Source organism: Telmatherina bonti (assembly GCF_933228915.1).
Source record: "Telmatherina bonti genome assembly, chromosome: 1".
NCBI lineage: Eukaryota > Metazoa > Chordata > Actinopteri > Atheriniformes > Telmatherinidae > Telmatherina > Telmatherina bonti.
The window spans coordinates 15,259,789-15,278,399 of NC_136619.1; the positions used below are offsets into that span (position 1 = coordinate 15,259,789).

Here is an 18,611-nt window from a genome sequence, read left to right on the forward strand (position 1 = left end):
TGGTGGGGGGGTGGAAAGGCCTCTGACACACACAGTCCAGCGGGAACAAGAGCGTTCTGTACATGGACAGCAATAAAATACAACCATGCACATTTGCTTTTTAACAGTGAAGCCGATCAGTCTGACAAAGTTCAGGCAAAGATGCAGAGAAAACTGCCAGGGTTGCTGTAATACGTCTACACAACACTGTTAGGACCTCAAAAGGCTGTTCTTTTTTTTTTGTTGTTTTTGGGGGTTTTTTTTTGGCACACAGTACAAGGTTGTTTTCTGTCACCACAGGTCAAAAAGTGTTTTAGTCAGAATCAGCAGATGTGCAAGTGAACAGGTATGCCTACTGCAGGTAGCTAAAGTGCGCCTCGAACATGCAGTGGCATGTTTGTAAGGTGACGGTGAAAATGACAGTTTTTCTAAAATTAGATTTGTTTGAATTATTTAGAAAGAAAGAAACGGCACTAAATCAAGACACATTTGTCAAAAACGTGAGCCGTTTCCCAAATGGAAAAACACTTCTAGATTCCCCTGACTTGACAATTTACAAGAAATTCAAATCAGTTTCCAAATTGTAAAAAAAAAAAAAAAAAAAAAAAAAAAAAAAAAAAAATCCAAATTGGGAAAAGAGAATGAAGAATGACCTCCTGAAAGACGATATGACAGTGAAAGGTTTGAGGCTGTGCGAATTGTGCACTGGGGTGGAAACATGGCAGACAGAGAAATCTACAGCTTCAGTGACATTCATAGCTGCCCAGGTTATTGCTGACATATCCAACGTATGATCTGCAAAGTATAAGTGTCAACAAACCTGCAAAAGTACTGACTATTCACAAGTGAAACCAAAGTGTTTGTTGAGAGTCAACCCCACCCCCCCCACACAGCCCCTGACAATCAAAATGTATTAACAGTACAGCTCAACGAGCGTGTTGATGTAGTTTCACTTTTTTTTAATAAAATTAATCCCGACATAATTACAATAATGCCTTTTTCGTTGCAGTTGTACATAATCGTGTGATACAAGTTCACAGAGTTCAGAAATCTACTAAAGTCTGACATGCAAAATGTCTCAAAACAAAACTGTACCTTGTGAACAAACATGAACATTTTATTTCAGTTCCATTTTTAGTCAGTTATTTTATTCTTTATTTGTTTTTTTGTTTTGTTTTTGTAGCATTTATTACACAACATCGTAGTTAGTTCTTGTATTTACATGTAAAAGAAATCGCAACATAAGTGCTGGAAAATCCATATATATGTGAATATATGTTTACATTTCTAGGCCATACATAAATAAATTTATAATTATATATTCATAGGATCAGTCCTCGTCGCTGGAGTCTGAATCGTCCGAGGATGAGCTCCCAGATTCTGATGAAGATGACCCAGCTTTTGCTGAACCTTCGTGACCGCTGTTCTCTTTTAGCTCTGCAGACTCATCCTCCTCTTCCTCTTCATCCAAAGCCTCTTCTAGTGCCTTGTTGTCCTCCTCTCCGTCCTTCCCTGCCTGTAGGTACTCTGTCTCCTGTGACGATGACTGGAAGGTGGCAGGCGGAGGGGGAGGAGGGGCAGCAGATTGAAGGGTGGAAGAGTCACTGTTTGAGCTCTGGGGTTGTGTGGCAGACACAGGAAGGTTAAGGCCTGGAGTGAGAAGCATCCCTGGGTAAAGCATACTGGAGAGTAACAAGGGGTTAAGAGACAGTGGGTGACTGGAGGCTGCAGAGGCAGCTGAAGCACTTTGTGTAGCAGTGGCAGAGGGAGTAGAGCTGGAAGTGGAGGAAGGAGTCATATTCAAGCCCTCTGTCCTTTCTCCTTTGGTGTCTGAGGTGTTTGAGGGGGCTGTAGAGGAAGATGGCTCTCCCGTTTCACAGGCGCTGATTCCCTTTGTCTTCTCTTCAGAAGCTCCGCCACCTTCCTGAGCTGGCTTCCCCAGCAAGCTGCTCATGCCGAGGAGGTTTGGCAGTCCAGCCATACCGGACAGCATCATAGGAAACATAGCGGCTAAGTTACTTGCAGCCATGTTGCTGGCATCAGATGGCAGTCCCATCAGGCCTGTGGTGAGCTGAAGGGACTGTAAACTCTGAAGGTTTTGCTGGAAAGCCTGCAGACTGGGCAGGTCCATACCAGAGAGGAGACCGTTAGCCAGCAGAGGGTTCAAACCCAGTGCGGAGGCTGCTGGGTTGGGAGCGGCTGAAGCTGCTGCTGCCTTAGCCAGGGGATTCTTCGGTCGACGTCCTCGCCGGCTCACCTCTTCCGGAACGATGGGGCCCGTCAGGATCCGGTCAAACATGCTCTCAGGGAGGTAACCCTGGATGAAACACATAACATAGATGCCGGGTTTAACAGCACATGCAAATATCAGTATCTCCACCTCATGTTAGCATGCACTACTAGCTCAGCTTCATACAGTGTGATACAGAAGAACTTCCACTAATCCGAGGATCATTAAAGGTTTTGTGTTCAGACAAATTATTATAAACATATGAAATTAAAAATGCAATGCTAACACTTGTGAAGAGAGGCAGCCATCAAAAATATCGTAGTGAAATGAACTTGGCTCGAAAATGAGTTGATACAGGATATATTGTTAAAGATAATGCAACCCATTTCATGAAAACACAACTAAACCTTTGTCAGTTATGATATGACAACTTCTGGATGAGAGTTTCAGTCACTTACCGACTGTTTTACCACATCAGCCCATTCAGGCGGGACTCCGTATTCTGGGTTTTCCTGAAGGAACCGGCACAAGTCTTTCAGAGGAGGAGCGAAGGCTCCGCCAATCTACAGGAGGAAAACAGACTACTTGAAACCAAATGCACAAAAAAATGAAACAATTACTGTAAGCTGCTCAAGCTGAGAGTTTATCACTTAAAATGTGTTTAATTTCAAACCAAAATAATCTAATATAATTATTTCTTCCTTAGACTCCAAACAAAGCCAGAGAAAAAAGCACCTTGCGTGCATTTCTCCTGTTGATGATCTGGACCCTCTCCTCTCCTGTCAGGCTGTTAACGTCGATCTTGTTGGGGTTTCTGCAGCGGTGCCTTTTCTGCTTTGGCCGACCATCCTGGAAGTGGAACTGCATTTGCATCTTATTTACCCCCTGAAAAGAAAAGGGGACGTGTTCATTAAGTTGTTTAAGCATTAAATGTCTTTTAGCAAAATTAAATAATATTGTGCTTGATTAGATGGCAAAGTCAAGAATTTGTAGCTTTCAGACAGGAAGGAATAAGAATAAAAAAGCTCACAGGGATAAAGGCTCCTGTGTCCGCCACAAAGCCAGGATGCTCCGCCAGCCATTGTTCTAGGTCTTTCCTCGTGGGAGCATCGTCTCCTGCGAGCCGGGTTCCATCTTTGAGGTTGATAACGGGGACCCTGCTGTCTGTGTCTGCCGAGACCTGAGTGGAGCTCTGGCTGTAGCTGGGTGCAGGGGCTGCAGCCAGGCCCACCTGCCCAATACCCCCCCAACCTGGTGGCACCTGGAGACAATCACCAAATGGCATTTACATTGAAGCTCATCACATACAGCTGATCTTTTATGTGTTCTTTTTTATAACAACTATGTAAAACAACTACTGGGATTCATCTTCACCTGATTGGGAAGAGCAGGTACTTGATTCCTGTTCATGAAGAGCAGGTCCATCCCCTCCACGTTCTTCCTTCTCCCCCTCCGCTTCTTCACAGCAGGCTGGCCATCCAGAACACCATTTAGCCTCATCTGACTACAAAGACCTGGAGTAACTGGAAGAGAAGCAGCCTGTCAGTTTTCAGTTCCTGCATCATACATAAAGATGAAACTAAATGTGCATTAATGGCATTTTTAGAAATATTTCACCAAACTAAAAAATTCTTTAAAATGTAAAAACTTATAAAAAAATAAATACAAACATTTTTTATTACTTAAATATCTGTTTGAGTAAAGTGAGTGAGCACAACAGAGGCAGATTGGTTTCCATAAATACCAAAACTATGCTCTGTTGCCATCTAGTGGTGGGAAAGGAACAGTACAGCTCCTTGTCAGTCCCCTGTGCACGCATCAACCAAAGTTTTCAGGGTATTGAAATCAACGTACCAGTCTGGAAGCTAGTCTGAGGTTTGGTGATGTCAGCCAGGCCCGTGTCCGAAGCGCTCTGCAGCTCATGAAGCCGGGCCAGGTACTGCTGCTGGGCCTGGGGGCCTTCTTCGGTGTCTAGGGGCCTCTTCACAGGTAGACCCTGTTTCTGGAAGGTCAACTTCAGACCTCCCTCCTGCTATATATACAGACACAACAGTGTGAGACAAATCCAGGAATATGACAACAAGGAAAACATAGAAAACAGATAACAAGGAGAAAAGTCTGGTTTAACTGTCTCTCAGACTTCTGCTGCATCAATAATCACATTCAGAAACTTTTCTTTGCTTTTCATTTAAGGATAATGTCCCACATTGCCATTATAGCTACCTTACTTCATCTCTACAGATATGCTGACTTGCAGACTATGCAATGAAGTCATCTTAGAAATAGGTTCATTGAATAACACAACATTGTTAAGGTTGTTTCTTGTTAGTAATGACTGGGACACATGGACACACACAGTGGGTAGTGCTTAGCGGGACAGTGGGTAGAGTCTTCAGTTTGGGCTGTGCTTGAAAGCCATGCCAAAGAGATAGCTGCTGTACAGCAGTGTCACATCCCAGTTTAAAGGTAACAAGCAGCAGGTGTTTGAGGATCTGATGTGGCAAAACCCATTAAATCTGGATCTTTATCAAAAGGCAGCATAAAAGCAAGAAATAAGTAGAGGCAAATTTGAAGCCTGCCAAGTTAATAGCCATGTTGCAGAGGAGCCCATTAGAGAACACCCACAGCAGAGGTCTCCATTTCAATCAGATTACTAGAAAGACCCCTTCAGTCTAGAGAGGCTTCAAACTGAACCTTATTATAGTCTCATGACTGAATGATTTGTGCTCATGTAATCACAGCCTGAGAACTCAATTCAAATTGAGTGTGTGGGAAAAGAGAGAAAGGCTGCTATTAAATTAATCTCTCCTCCTGCCAGGCAGTCAAAACCACTAATCATCCCCAAAGGAAAGCAAGCCGGAGACCAGATAAACATGCTGAATGCGGCAGCTAACACTGGCCATGGCGGTGGAAGTGGTAGGGTCCTACGATTAGGGCGGAAGCAGAGGGGGGGAAGGGAGGAAGGGAGAAATCAACATACATCGTTGAGTTTTACTGAGAACTCCTTGTTTTCTGCAACATGCTTGGTCACCTTTGACCCCTGTGGCGAGGCAGAGGGGTCCTCGCACAGGCTGTTGGCGTTGTCCAGTAGCTTGGTGGTGTAAAAGGAGGCCACGGCACCTCCAGGCTCGTAGACCCGACGTGGGCCTGGCCACTTGCCTTTGAGAACTGCCTGGCAGATGCTGTCCAGGCGGTTGATGATGACACGATCCTAGAAAAACAAGTAGAATGACTCCATGGCTCGGATCACGAGAGCTAATCACAACAAATCTTTGTAATATTTGATGATCAAATATTTTGCAGTTACCAAACTGGTCTTAAGAGTTTAGATGCAAAACAAACCTGTCTTGTTCTGGTTTGTACAGGAGTACAGTCATTTACCTTCGGCCAGTAAGATGCAGCCAACATATACCCTCCTCCCTGGAAAGGATGAGAGACGTTGTTGGCGACGCCATTCTCAGCCGCGTGCGTGTCCTGCGTTTCATCCTGTGTAGTGCTCAGCGACGCCACGCTGTCCTCGTCGAAGCCCTTTACGCTCGTCGCCGCGGGGACTGACATCGCCAGGGACAGACGTTAAAAACACACCTTCAAAAATGAAACGCCACAAACAGAAGCGAATGCTCACCTTTCTTTTTCGCTTCCTCTCCCTCGCTGTCACTGTCATCAGAAGACGATGATGAGGAGGACGACGACGAAGAGGAGCCGGAGGAGCAAGATGAGGAGGAGGAAGAGGAGCTGGACCCGGAATGTGATGAGGAGGAAGATGATGATGATGTGGAAGAGGAGCGGGATGAAGTGCTGGAGGAGGAGCCATCGGAATCGGACTCTGAGCCACGCCTTGCTTCCCTGCGGCTCCTCTTACTGGACTTCTTGGGTTTCCTGTCTGAGGAGTTGGGCGTGAGCGGTTTGGTCCGCGCTGCGACCATCTGCCTCTCGCTGTCCCTCACCACTGGAACAGGCTTCTCCTCCAACCCCGTGGGAGTGGCTGGTGCTTGTGGGGGGCTCCATCTCTCTCCCTGCTTCTCTTTATTCTCCTCCTCCTCTGAAGCAGGTTCCACTTTGGGGACAATGCTACTGGGATCTGCATCTTTCTGGGTGGGTGGGGGCAGTGGAGAGCTTGTCAACCCTGAGCTGGTCACCTGATACTGAGGGTGCAGGAGCGGGGTGGCTGTGCAATGCGGCTGCTGCTGCGTAGCTTTCGTCTGGCTGTAGTTGCGCTGGGCAACCATGAAGCTGAGCTCAGGGTCTCTCAGGATGTGGTAATCAGTGCGACTGACACCGTGCTTTGCAGCGCCAATTAGCAAGTCACGGTCATGAGTAGCGACCTCCCACCATACAGGCAAGTCAGAGCTCATCTGGCACAGCGACAGGCGCTCAAAGAGCAGCGGATGCCGAAGGACTTGCTCTCTCACTTGGCGAAGTAACTCTACTCTGTAAAGGGTTCGAGATGCTCGCTCTTCTGTGATGGGCTGGATGTTAAGTGATGTGTCCACTGCAGAGTCTGGAACAAAAACGAAGAAGCAGGTGTGAGGAAATAGAAGGTTTTCTCCACATGTTCAACCTGAGAATTTGTTTTTTGCCTGGAGCTTAAACATCACACTGTTTATCTTTCCACTAATGATTAACCTTATCAGCCATTTAGCAGAGCACCGCTGAGACAGCTTGTTTACCACGGTGCCACTGAGCACTCGAAAAACAAACCCACACAGATCCACAAAATAGATTCAATAATGGGAGTTAGATGTCGCTGTTCATGCAGCCTTGTGCCTCGTCCTCATTTAAGACTGGAGAATTTAATCTGTTTGTGTTTATGTGAATGACCACAATGACTTCTGACCTCCCTCTTTGGGTGGAAGGCGACACACTCGTCGACACATAGCGGTGAAGGCGCATAGATATTTTTGCAGACTCTCATCAGTTTTTTTGTGCAGCCGAGCCATGGCCCTGAACTTGGTCCAGTCAAACCGGCTGAGGCTTGGGTCAAAAACAACTCCAAAGGTGGAGACGACCCGGTAGAAGTCGGCCTCCTCTCGCCTGGTCCATCTGAAGGATGAGGACATTTTAAAAGAGGAAATTGATATTTTTTAATATACATCTCATTAGAATTTGGACTTCTTTATTGTTTTCATTGCACAACCACCATCAGTTGGATCTTCCTGCCTACCTTTGCTGGCGTTCAATCTTTGCAACCATCTTGGGGTTTAGTGTGTCGTTGAGTGTGGGGGGTAGTGGGCAGAGTGGAGCAGGAAGCATCATAGTCGGCTGGGACTGAGACTGAGACTGGTGGATGTGCAGAATTTGCCGGCTTTTGGTGAAACGCTGGGAGGCCGTGATGAGTCGCCTCAGTCTGGCGGTCAACACGGAGGGTGACGGCCAGTAGGAAGTCTGGCCTTCTGTCACCGGAGCAGCATCTGGGTTAACGTAACAAATAACATAAAACTTCTTAAATATTTAGCAGATTCAAACTTCTATATTTCTCCTACTACGGGAAGTTTGTGCTTATAAAAATAATAATTTTACTGAAGATTGCAGACATCTAATGCTCACCTCCAGCGTTATCAGAGACGACCAAGTCTCCAGGAGAAGAGGCGTCATCCTGCATGAGAGGACACTATGATTTTTATGGAAATGCAACATCACAATCAACAACGGTAAAACCTTCACTAAAATATGTTAAACTGCACAAAAATACCAAAGGAGTATTTCCTTTAAAGTCTTTATTAGTAAATGATTCTGGTTTATTCTTGGGATCTTACCTCCATGTCGTCCTTTAAAAGAGCTGGAGCTGGCTTGTACTCTGGATCATCCACATCCCTTCACACAAATACAAGCATAAGACTTTAACTCTGAATAGCTAAAATCATAATCAAACCAGCCAGTAAGGAGAAAACAAAACAAAATAAAAAAAAAATATATATATATTTATGTTTGTAAGGCTGCGTTCTGTTAGTGTGTACCCACCCATCCATGAAATCGTTGCCTCTTTGCTCGGCAGCAATGGCCTTCTCATCCGGTCGTCCCACACGCTCTAAGAAGCACAGAGTAGGGTCTGCACGAATTGTGTTGTACTTCTCGTAACCTGGGCGTGTGCAGAGGGACAAGCAAACAAAGGGTAATGCATGGAAACTTGCAGATAGGGAACCAGGATATATACACAAGCTGGTTTATTTTCCTACATATTTTGCACTAGCTGCACCATGCATAAAAAAAGTCACTTTTTAAAAAAAAATTATTTAAAATGGCCATTACCTTTAAAATACCAGGCAACATTACAAAAAAAATGTTTGGTCTTAAGGTCTAAAACCTTTTAGCACAGATACAGAAAAAAATATAATAAATACAGCTCTATTTTCACCATGGTTACAATTTTATTTGCTTTCTATTTCTATACTGCTTAGTATGATTCAGAGTGACGGGGGAGCTGCAGCCTATCCCAGCTGTTAGCAGGAAAACCCAAGTTTCTCACCATGCTTAAAGACGCCAAGAAGCAGACATTTGTCAGAGATCGCATCCCACCACAGGGCCGGCAGCTCTGAATGGTCAGGATCTGGCACCCAGATCTTTATCTCACTGCGGAGGAGGAGAAGGGGGGGATGCTTTGATATGATAGATCATTTGAAACAAACATTTATATTATACTAAAAGCTCTGTCGGCTAAATTAATTTTCTAATTATATATATCAAGCTTCTTTGTTTTGCATATCAGTTTGCTGTCAACAAAAACACTTAATTTTCCCAGAAATATTTTGTTATGACTTGAAACAAAGAAAACTATAAGATAAAAAAGCCTAGTTTTACTGTGGATGGTTTGCTTTTAACTGCAATTTCATCGATCCAATTCAACTGTGTTTTAACTACTGAAATGAACAAAAACCAACATATTTCTCCACCAGGTGGTGCTCTGCATCTTTCCTATAAATTTGTTGAACATGTGTTTATTTCTTCAACAGGTTGATACCACATGCGAATGGCCACACTCCAGCAAAAAATCTGCTTTGTAAGGCTGCTACTCCACCTTAAACACAGAGCCGTTATAAAATAACTCCACCTTTAATTGTAGCTGCTTTATTAAATTTGCCTCATTTATCCAATTCTGTTCAGATCTGAGCTGCAGTAAAATTCAAGATCGTGTGTAGACATGCAAGCGTTGCCTAGTGTCACATCTCACGTGCAAAGCTGTGATTCAGAAAACGAATGAGATTTGCTTAATTTAAAAAGGTGTACTTCAAGCGCCTCGAGGAAATAAAAAGTGGCAGAATGTGCTAATCCCAAGGTGGCATGATTTGAACTGCTAGTGCCAACATCCTAATGTAGAGTCTGAGGAGGTCAAAGCTGAGCTCACCTGGAGTCCACGCCGTCTAGCACCTTCTGGGCCTGGCTTCCTATCACCTCTTGTTTCAGGTAGTAGAGCATTCTGACCCTGAGCAGCACCCTGTGCAGAGAAAACCAACTGGTCACAACAAAGCCCTGACCACACACAAACGCTGAGCGAGCAGAACCGACACACCCCCCCTAACCCACAGCACACACACACACACACACACACACACACACACTTGTTAAACATAACCTAAATGTGTAAAATGTGTGTTTAACGAACAATAATCCTCAGATCCCACTGTGTGGTAGTTTACACCTACTGTATACCCATTATCGAATCAAACACGTTCCTGAATTTTTGCAATTTTCTCAGATCTTCACCATGAGCTATAAATGCTTAGACCTTCTACAGAGTAGGACACACTCATAATGCATAAGCCTGCATGACAGTACAGCAAGTGCGGCAAGTCTGATCAATTTACTTGGTGAATTACTGAGTCTCTTGGGTGAACATTATGGTATAGACCTCACAGGGAGTCGTGAGCAGCTTTAAAACAAGACACTGATGACTGAATGAACAGACAAGCATTTCTCTCTCCAACTGTCACGTGATTGTATGCTGGCAGGAGATGAAGGCTGGAATGTCGAGGCTGACAAGGTAGAGAGAGCATGACTCACAGGGGAGACATTAGCTCTATGATGCATGATCGCACATCACAGACAGCAGCCTTTGAGCTGAGACACAGTAAAGTGGTGGGAACTGCGGTGTGCCAGCCTGCTGCATCTGCTGTGACTTGAGCATTTTCTAAATAGCAAATGAACTGTGCAATAACTTTGTAGAAATTTAAGTGCATTCCTAAATTCCTGACTGATGCTTGCAGGGAAAAAAATGTGCAGAAAGAGAAAGTTTTCAAATAAAGAACATCAGCATTGGCGTGTTTATTTACACAGGCATTCTGGTTTTCCTCTGATGTGACTAAAAACTGTATGAAATGAGCCGAAACTCCTCCCCTGAGTCAGTGATGGGCCTTGGAACAGCTGCTGGGCTCCGAGGTCTGTCTGTCTGTGTCCAGTCTGGACTTGCGGCTCTGTTAAATCAGAGCTGAACTTCCTCTCCCTCCTCCACCCTCTGTCCTCCTGTGTTGACTGGACCCGCCCAGAAGCAGCTGCTGCTGCTGCTTCCTCTGCCTGTCAGCGCGGCCCTTCATCACCCCCCCCTTTCCAAGGCTTTGTTAGTGTGTGGCGCCTGTGAGAGGCTGCGTGAGATCTCAGCACAGTCGTATGCAGTCTTTCCGTAGCAAATAAGCCAAGTATGCCTGATATGGGTGGCATGCATAAAATCCCTCGCTGTCTGCTCATCGTAAACTGGTGCATCAGAGGCCCTGCTCACAGATATAAGTGTGTTTTAAAATACAAAAACGACAAGCAAATTTTAAGCTGCAGCCAAAATTTGAAAGAATATTTTAAGAGTGAATGGTTCAGTGATTTTTTTTAAGTTTTATTCAATAAAACCAAAACTGTGAAGGACCAACAAATTCACATCATGATCTTACATTTTAACCTGTCGCTTCATCTAAGTTTTCCAAACTTTTTGGAAACATCACAGTTATTTACTACTACCCACAGTTTCCATAGCAATCCAAAGAGCTGTGTCCTGCATTTGTAGCCCCATTAAGGAAGCCACTGAACCCGTCCCTGCCACCCACCCCCATGCCACCAGTCGCATTCCAGGTCCTCCGAGTGAAAATGCACAAGTCAGCAAACTCTGCTTACTGCGCGTCCCCAATTGCCCGGCGTGTCACATATCAGACAATCCCTGGATTCAGCACTACTGGACGAGGAAACAATGGAGAACTTTCTATGGAAGCTGCAGCGCTCTGCATCCACAGCCCTACGCACACAAGCCTCCCTTTTAAAAAGAAGCAGCCGTCTATTTGGCTTTATGTCTCCACGGCAAATGTTTTGATAACGGCCATCTTCCCTGTCTGTCTGAAAATAAGAGAGATCTATGACGGCCATTAGCTGGCCCGGAGTCTCATGAAGATTCTAATCAGCCAGCGAGTCTCGATGAGATGCACGTTCGTTAATCAATCAGCAGACTGTCAGCTTCAATAGATGTTTGAGTGCTTCTTAATTACTGTGGCTTGGCAGTGCCACAGTGAAAACTTAAGCCGTGTGCAAATTGTATTTTCATTCACTTAGGCTTCGTTTTATAAAAAATAAATAAATAAAAGGAGACAATCGCTGTTAGGAGAGAATAATGACCACATGCCAGTTGCTATCACAGCTTAAAGGTTTAAACACAGACACAAGGATGCACAAATTCCCACTCACAAAAAAAAAAAAAAAACCAACAATGCCAACACAATTAATCATCATGTGCACCGTAAGCAAATAGCATGTTGATAAATACAAACCATTCAGACTCTTTCATTTACTATTACAAATAAATCTTTAACACTGCTGCTAATGAGAACATAATGTTGTTGTCTGACTTTGTGAAGACTGAGCTCGGCAGTGCCAGTTAAATTATTAAAATGCTGTGTGTACGAGAGCAACGATGATAAGCAGCATGAGAAAACACCTACTTGTTGCAGTGGTGTTTCAAGTGCTTCTTGTAGCCGTCGTCCTGAAGCATGTGCTCGGGGTTGTGTTTCCTGAGCCACTCAGCTTTATGGATGTCAAAAGAACTGGACTGGGTCTTCATCTTCTTTCCCTTCCTGCCTCGAGGGACTGGGGCTGACAAGCCTGATTTTAAAAAAAAACAAAAAACACAAAATAAATATAAATCAGAAGGAAAACATTAAAGTCAATGCTGCTGTACAGGAAATGTAGCAAATCTCTGAATCCTGCTTTCTCCGGGTGCTACTACTGTGGCACCTAGTCATGCATTCCTAAAAAACTCACCCAGGTGATTCTGCAGCTCCTTCGTGCGTCCATCCTCAGTAGGCGCGATGAGATCCCACATGAAGCCCTTGATTTTGTCATCGCCACGGTAATGAACCAGACAGTAAGCCAGCAGGGCCCTGCAGATTGACTCCACGTCCCACTCAGTCAGCTGCTTTTTGAAACGGCCATGGTTGAGAATATCTTTCCAACGACCCCATCTGGGACAGCAAAAAGAGGAAAAAAGGGTTTTAATAGATTGATAAGAAAACTTCCAACTTTTTCTAAAAAGTAGTATCTCTCCAGATGCCGCTTTGGAAGATAATCTGTGTAAAACAACACGTGCATTGCTGATGAGACAAGCCAGCCAGAAAGACTTTTTCACTTGAACCATTTACTAGTAAAATAATAGTAAAAGATTATAACTACTGGTATTCATCTTACCCATATACAAGCAAGTTTTTCTCTACTCTGAAGCACTCTGTGCGACCGTAGCTGTTCGGACGATCATGGCTGCGTCTGAGTTTAGGTTTTGTGTCGTCACTGTCACTTTCACCCTCTGACAGCTCTGCCAACTCGTCCTTGGTGGCGCTGAACGGTCTCGTCTGTTTTCTCACACGAGGCGTGTCGATCACTAAGCTGTTCTGTAGAGTGACAGGAGAGGAAAATCAAAACTCACAGGCGCTTAAAGAAATTGCAGCGCTGTTTCAGACCTTTAAAGCCTATTTTATATGATTCGAGTTTCCAGTATTCTGTTATTTGTGAGTAACATCCTCTGTAACACACTACTTACTCTGCCATTTACCATGTCCATATCAATGTCAGCCTTTTTGGCCCACTTGTCCCAGAAATTAGGGTCATCCAGTGAAATGTCTGTGCGGTTTCCAGATGCAACAAAACTGGCCTGAAAGCAGACATCAGAATTACATCACATCACATCACAGCCATAATCACATTTGCCATTCTGTCATCTACTCCTGGTCGTCAATCGAAGACAACCAGCGAGTTGTTAGAAGGTGAAGACTAAGTATACATACAACTAACAGATGAATAACCTACTGGATGTGACCTTTTTTCCACCTTCATTTAATTCACCTTAGCAAAAGTGGATCCTCGGCCCTCAGACTCGATGGTAATGGTCTTCGTCCTACGCTGAAGGATCTGGTCGATGTCCTCCTCACAGAATTTGGCCCCTTCGTCCTCTTCATCCATGATGGCTCCATAGGCGCCACGTCGCAACAGATCCTCAATCTCCTTCTTGGATAACTGTTGCTGCGCAGCCTGACAGGAAAAACAGAACATTTCATATCAGGAAACTTTCCTAAATTTATTGTGCAACATTAAAATCCGGTTATATTATTATGGTGTGCTAAATGCACACACACAGACACACACATGTTGGATTATTTAAATCATAAAATCTGCAATCTTGTATCAAACCTGAGCAGCTGTTTCGTATGCAAATATGTTCAGACCAGATGTAGAAGGCAGCTAATACCTCAACCTCCTTATAGTTCAGATAATTCTCAAGGGGACTCAAAGTGCAGCTCAACACCCACCTACACACTTTACACACTGTTGACACACTCCCGCCCCCAAGCAGATTAGACTAAAAGGATCAGTTACACATCAAGAGGAAACGTGAAACAGTGACCTTCATGATTTAGGGATGTTTTTCTTGGCTTGACATCTTATTGTTGTTCTCCGTCTCTTGTAATGGCTGCTGATGTTATTCAGTACTAAGAATATGTCTCATTTACTTTTACAAAACAGTGAAACTCAGCTGGAATAATTACAAAAACCACCTGATAGCTGATATAGTACTTATTTTTGTCAAGATGACAACAAAACAACTTTAAGTTTAAGAAAGTATTGCTTTTGACCAGTTTGCTTTATTGTTGTCTTTATAAACTGCAATTTTTCTGCTTATAAGTTTTAAGTAAATGTTGTGGAACAACCTATTTGTTCAATCAAATAAAGGTTAACCTATAAGAACCCAGCGTGACACACATGATGCATACAGTTTGAGACATTTGGCATCACTTTATCATACAAACTTTGCTCAAAATCCTGTGGACTACAATCTGATTTTTGTCTTCAGCCTCTTAATGGACACAAGAAAACAGAAGACGATGCTATGTAAATGTTGACATATCACATGGAAATAAATAGTAAATATCCCCAAAGAATTTGGCACATTTTTATTTTAAATGTTGTTAAAATAGACAAATAAAAACCTCATAAAAAATTGGAGTTATCTTGATATTTTTTTCATGGGTTTGGTCTTTGCTTGCTCTCCATGAAAATTCAATGCCACAAGAGATAAACTAAAATGATTCATGACTAGTTAAAGCCCAATTAAAAGGATATTTTATCACAAGAAAACAAATACTTCTACTATCAAAAAAATGTTATTCCCATGATTAAATGATTTAATTCCCCATTTCTAATCCAGACCATTTTCAACAGTTCCAGACTCACCCCTCCCCCGGTGCTTCCTCCCAGACTGTTATCCCGGCCGCTCATGCTCTGCAACACGGCTTTGTCCAGACCCAGCTTGAGGCTGGCGCGATCAAACATTTCCCGCTCGTATGAGTTCCTGGTGATCAGACGGTACACCTTCACTGCTTTGTTCTGACCGATCCGGTGGCAGCGAGCCTGGGCCTGTGAAACGCAGACAAACTCAGCGACGCGCACAAGCCACATGCAGCACATACCTGCATTTGTTTCAACATCTGCACTTCGATACCAAATCTTTCCAATGCCAACATATAAATGTTTCAAACAGCTTTTAGCGATCGTTTAGTGAGGCTCTGAGACTCACCTGCAGGTCGTTCTGTGGGTTCCAGTCAGAGTCAAAGATGATGCAGGTGTCTGCTGCCGTGAGGTTGATTCCCAGGCCACCAGCTCTTGTACACAGGAGGAAAACGAAGCGGTCTGAGTCGGGCTTACTGAAGCGGTCGATGGCAGCCTGTCGCAGGTTTCCACGAACACGTCCATCAATCCGCTCATACAAGTATCTGCAACATGACATACCATGGACAACACACATCAATAAAATAATATGCATAAATATTACAATAACAACTAGAACAAACCTAGAACTTTCAGGATAAAGGTTCTCTGGTTTTATTTTTTTACTTCCTCTTTTAACCTGAGTAATAGCAAAAAAACAAAAACAAAAAAACACAGTTACTTCAAGCTAGTAGCTTTGCTCTTTCACATTGTGTCCATTCTCATCACTTCCTACAATCCGACCCCCTGCCCTGCCTAAGGTAATCTACTTCCACTCGAGAGAAACCTCACAGAATCTCTGGCTTGTCTGATGTGGTGGAGCCCTGAGGGCTTCTGTAACCTGCTGCTGAACCCTGTCTGAGGTCTGTGCTGTACGGTTCCTCACATGGTTCCAACAGTTTCACGTTTGCTCCGGCTTCTGGCAAGAAGCCAGAGGAAACGGAGAAAGGAAGACCCAGAGACATGGGCGAAACAAGAGGACGTACAGAAAGAAAGACATTAAAAAAGAGGAAACACAGAGGAAGACACAGATGCAGTAACATGCTATGAGACAAGATGAGAAGTCATTATTCTTTGACTATCATAGCAATGTGCCACAGCAGGGCGTCTGTTTGGACACAGTGGTTTATGATGGCGATGTAAATCTGAATCACTGTCAGTCTTAATCAGTTGCTCCTGCACTATGTGAGGGGGGGGATTCTGTCCTTTAAAGGAACATAACGGTAAAGTAAGGCAAGGCAAGGCAAGGCAAGGTACACTACCAGTCAAAAGTTTGGACACACTTTCCCTTTGGATTTAATGGAAAAGTGTGTCCAAGCCTTTGACTAGTAGTATAAGGTAGGGTGCACAGTCTTTTAGCGAGTAAAATAAAAATGAAATACAGTAGATCAAAATAACAAGTTGCTGTTTTAAAGATTTATTAGATTTTTTTGTTTTGTTTTGTTTTTTTTAGAGATTGTAGAAAAACAGTAATATGGCTGAGATCTGTTTGGTCAAGGTAAACATGAAGGCGAGTACAGCTATGAGGGTGAGTATTAGCAGGGTCTCCCTGTAGGAAGGCAGTACAACTGCATGTGTACTGCTCCAGCTTGGTGAAATGACTTCTAGCCTCCTGTCATGCAGATGATAAATGGAGGCAAAAAATAGGTGATTAGATGAATGTAGGTGTTCTATTGACTGTACTGTCGTGAAACTCTCTACCTCCACTCGCTGATGTCACTGCCTTTTACTCTCAATGTTTCCATACGAGTTCAAAATCTTGTTATTCAAGTGCTTTCTTTTCTTAACAGATGATAAGAAATGGTCAAAGAAACTGAACAGCAGCACTGGTATATCTCTGTTACACACCTTCTCTGAATGAGGTAGTCTTCCAAGATATCCAGACAGCGCACCATTTGGGAGAAGATGAGCACCTTGTGGCCTCCTGCCTTCATCTTAGGCAACAATTTGTCAATCAGGACCAACTTCCCAGCAGACTGCACCATTGCCTGCAGGTGAAAGTCAATGGCAGTGGGACTGTGAACTTCCCTGAAGTCCTCGAGGATCTTCTCTTCTGCCCCTTAACATAGTAACAACAAACAGCACTGAGTTAATATGGTTCACTTTTCATTTCATTTTGTGATCAGTAATTTTATTTTAGCTACACATCTTGGACGTTATTAACTTTACAGAAACCACCTTACCTTTGATGAGGTAGGGGTGGTTGCAGCACTTTCTGAGCTCCATCATGGTGTTGACAAGGTTGGGCATATTAGACTGGCCTGCTCCTTTAGCCAGGAAAGAAAAATTCTTCTCCAGGATGGCCCGGTAGTATTTCTTCTGGATGTTAGTCAGTTCAACCTCAATGATTGTTTCCTCTTTAGGAGCCAGCTTCTTCTCCACATCTTCTTTCAGACGACGCAGCATCATGGGCTTCAGGATGCCTTGAAGCTTCTGTACCTGTAGGGTTGAGCAGATGACAAGACATTTATGACATCCAGACAGCTGATTGTGAGCAGCACTGAGCTTACCTGTGCAGGATACATGCAGAGTTATGTTGGACTGTAACAATGATGCACAATATCATCATATTCCTGCAGATTTCATTACCAAGCTGAGACTCATTCATCATATCTAAGGTTGTGATCAACATTATTATAAGAGCAAATTCAAAGTTAAATGCAATGGAGCAACAGATGAAGCAGTTCAGTCCCAGAGATACATAGATATCATCAATATGAGGAAAAGAAAACATTGCAATGTCTTCCTTCAATAAAATAATCAGTAAAATGAAAATATGAAGAGCTACATAAGATTCAGGTTCACACTATATCTTATCTTTAACTATCTATAATGTTATTTCTACATGTTCTACAACAAATATTCTTCCTTGACATCCATTCTACAGCACAAATAATGTGGTTGTTTTGGCTAAATTTTCCTCTTCCTTGCCAATTTCACACCATGCATGCAGAGTCGACTATAAATTTATTTATTTATTTTGTGCAGGAAAGGATGAAAAAGAATCGGGTCTGATTAGCAAAAAAAAAACCAACAAAAAACAAAAATCAGATCATCAGCAGGTTTGGGCGCTGCAGAAACATCGTCACAGAACATATTTAAAGATGGAACAATCATACATTCTTACAGAAGGATAAAGCTGTGACTGGAGGAAGCTGTGGTCGCAGCAGTAGCTGTCCACCAAATGGTCGATGCGATTCATTTGAATATTCACTGACAACAAACTCTGTACAGAATGTTTAAATTGGAGTAAATTACATTACACCAGTATTCCTTGAAAGATTCGCCACAGAAAATATGAAAAAATAACTTTTTTTGTCATGCAGAAAAAAACTTTATAGCACTTTGACATTTAATTAGTTTACTTTTCTTGATAATAACAGCAGACAGCATAGAGATCCACGCTGTGCTTCCCTGCCATAAATAAATGTCAGAAGGGGATACTGTATCTATTATCTAAGTGTTTAATTTTTATAGTGCTTCTATACTAAAAAGTTTTTTTCTGAAGCACTAATTGCTGAAGATCAAACTGTGGACATTATATCCTTAATCTTTTAAAGAAAACAAACAAAAAACTCCCAAGTCACAATGTTGTGCTACAGTGTCCTTATTTTTTATTTATTTATTCTTTTTAAAGTCAGACATTGTAGAAGAAAAAGGACCTGTAAGACTTGGAACAAAG

General features: G+C 43.1%; 1 protein-coding gene across 5 annotated transcripts in view; it reads right to left on the minus strand.

The window, feature by feature from the left end:
• Positions 1-921: 921 nt before the first annotated feature.
• Positions 922-18,611, minus strand: part of chd9 (chromodomain helicase DNA binding protein 9) — a gene marked incomplete at its 5' end in the record, with an annotated part of 70,399 nt that continues 52,709 nt past the window's right edge. Inside the window, 25 exons of one of the 5 annotated variants that reach the window (XM_079241872.1) lie at positions 922-2,296; positions 2,668-2,772; positions 2,945-3,094; positions 3,240-3,470; positions 3,584-3,732; positions 4,064-4,241; positions 5,190-5,420; positions 5,591-5,760; positions 5,835-6,710; positions 7,047-7,252; positions 7,374-7,620; positions 7,757-7,805; positions 7,966-8,023; positions 8,171-8,288; positions 8,676-8,779; positions 9,552-9,641; positions 12,118-12,277; positions 12,437-12,636; positions 12,860-13,059; positions 13,209-13,319; positions 13,511-13,696; positions 14,897-15,079; positions 15,240-15,435; positions 16,778-16,988; positions 17,113-17,368. In XM_079241872.1, the coding sequence (XP_079097998.1) occupies positions 1,310-2,296; positions 2,668-2,772; positions 2,945-3,094; positions 3,240-3,470; positions 3,584-3,732; positions 4,064-4,241; positions 5,190-5,420; positions 5,591-5,760; positions 5,835-6,710; positions 7,047-7,252; positions 7,374-7,620; positions 7,757-7,805; positions 7,966-8,023; positions 8,171-8,288; positions 8,676-8,779; positions 9,552-9,641; positions 12,118-12,277; positions 12,437-12,636; positions 12,860-13,059; positions 13,209-13,319; positions 13,511-13,696; positions 14,897-15,079; positions 15,240-15,435; positions 16,778-16,988; positions 17,113-17,368 (5,652 nt within the window). In that variant the 3' untranslated portion in view covers positions 922-1,309. Of the gene's footprint in view, positions 2,297-2,667; positions 2,773-2,944; positions 3,095-3,239; positions 3,471-3,583; positions 3,733-4,063; positions 4,242-5,189; positions 5,421-5,590; positions 5,761-5,834; positions 6,711-7,046; positions 7,253-7,373; positions 7,621-7,756; positions 7,821-7,965; positions 8,024-8,170; positions 8,289-8,675; positions 8,780-9,551; positions 9,642-12,117; positions 12,278-12,436; positions 12,637-12,859; positions 13,060-13,208; positions 13,320-13,510; positions 13,697-14,896; positions 15,080-15,239; positions 15,436-16,777; positions 16,989-17,112; positions 17,369-18,611 lie in introns of all 5 variants that reach the window. The other 4 variants (XM_079241876.1, XM_079241875.1, XM_079241874.1 and 1 more) reach the window with 4 other exon arrangements.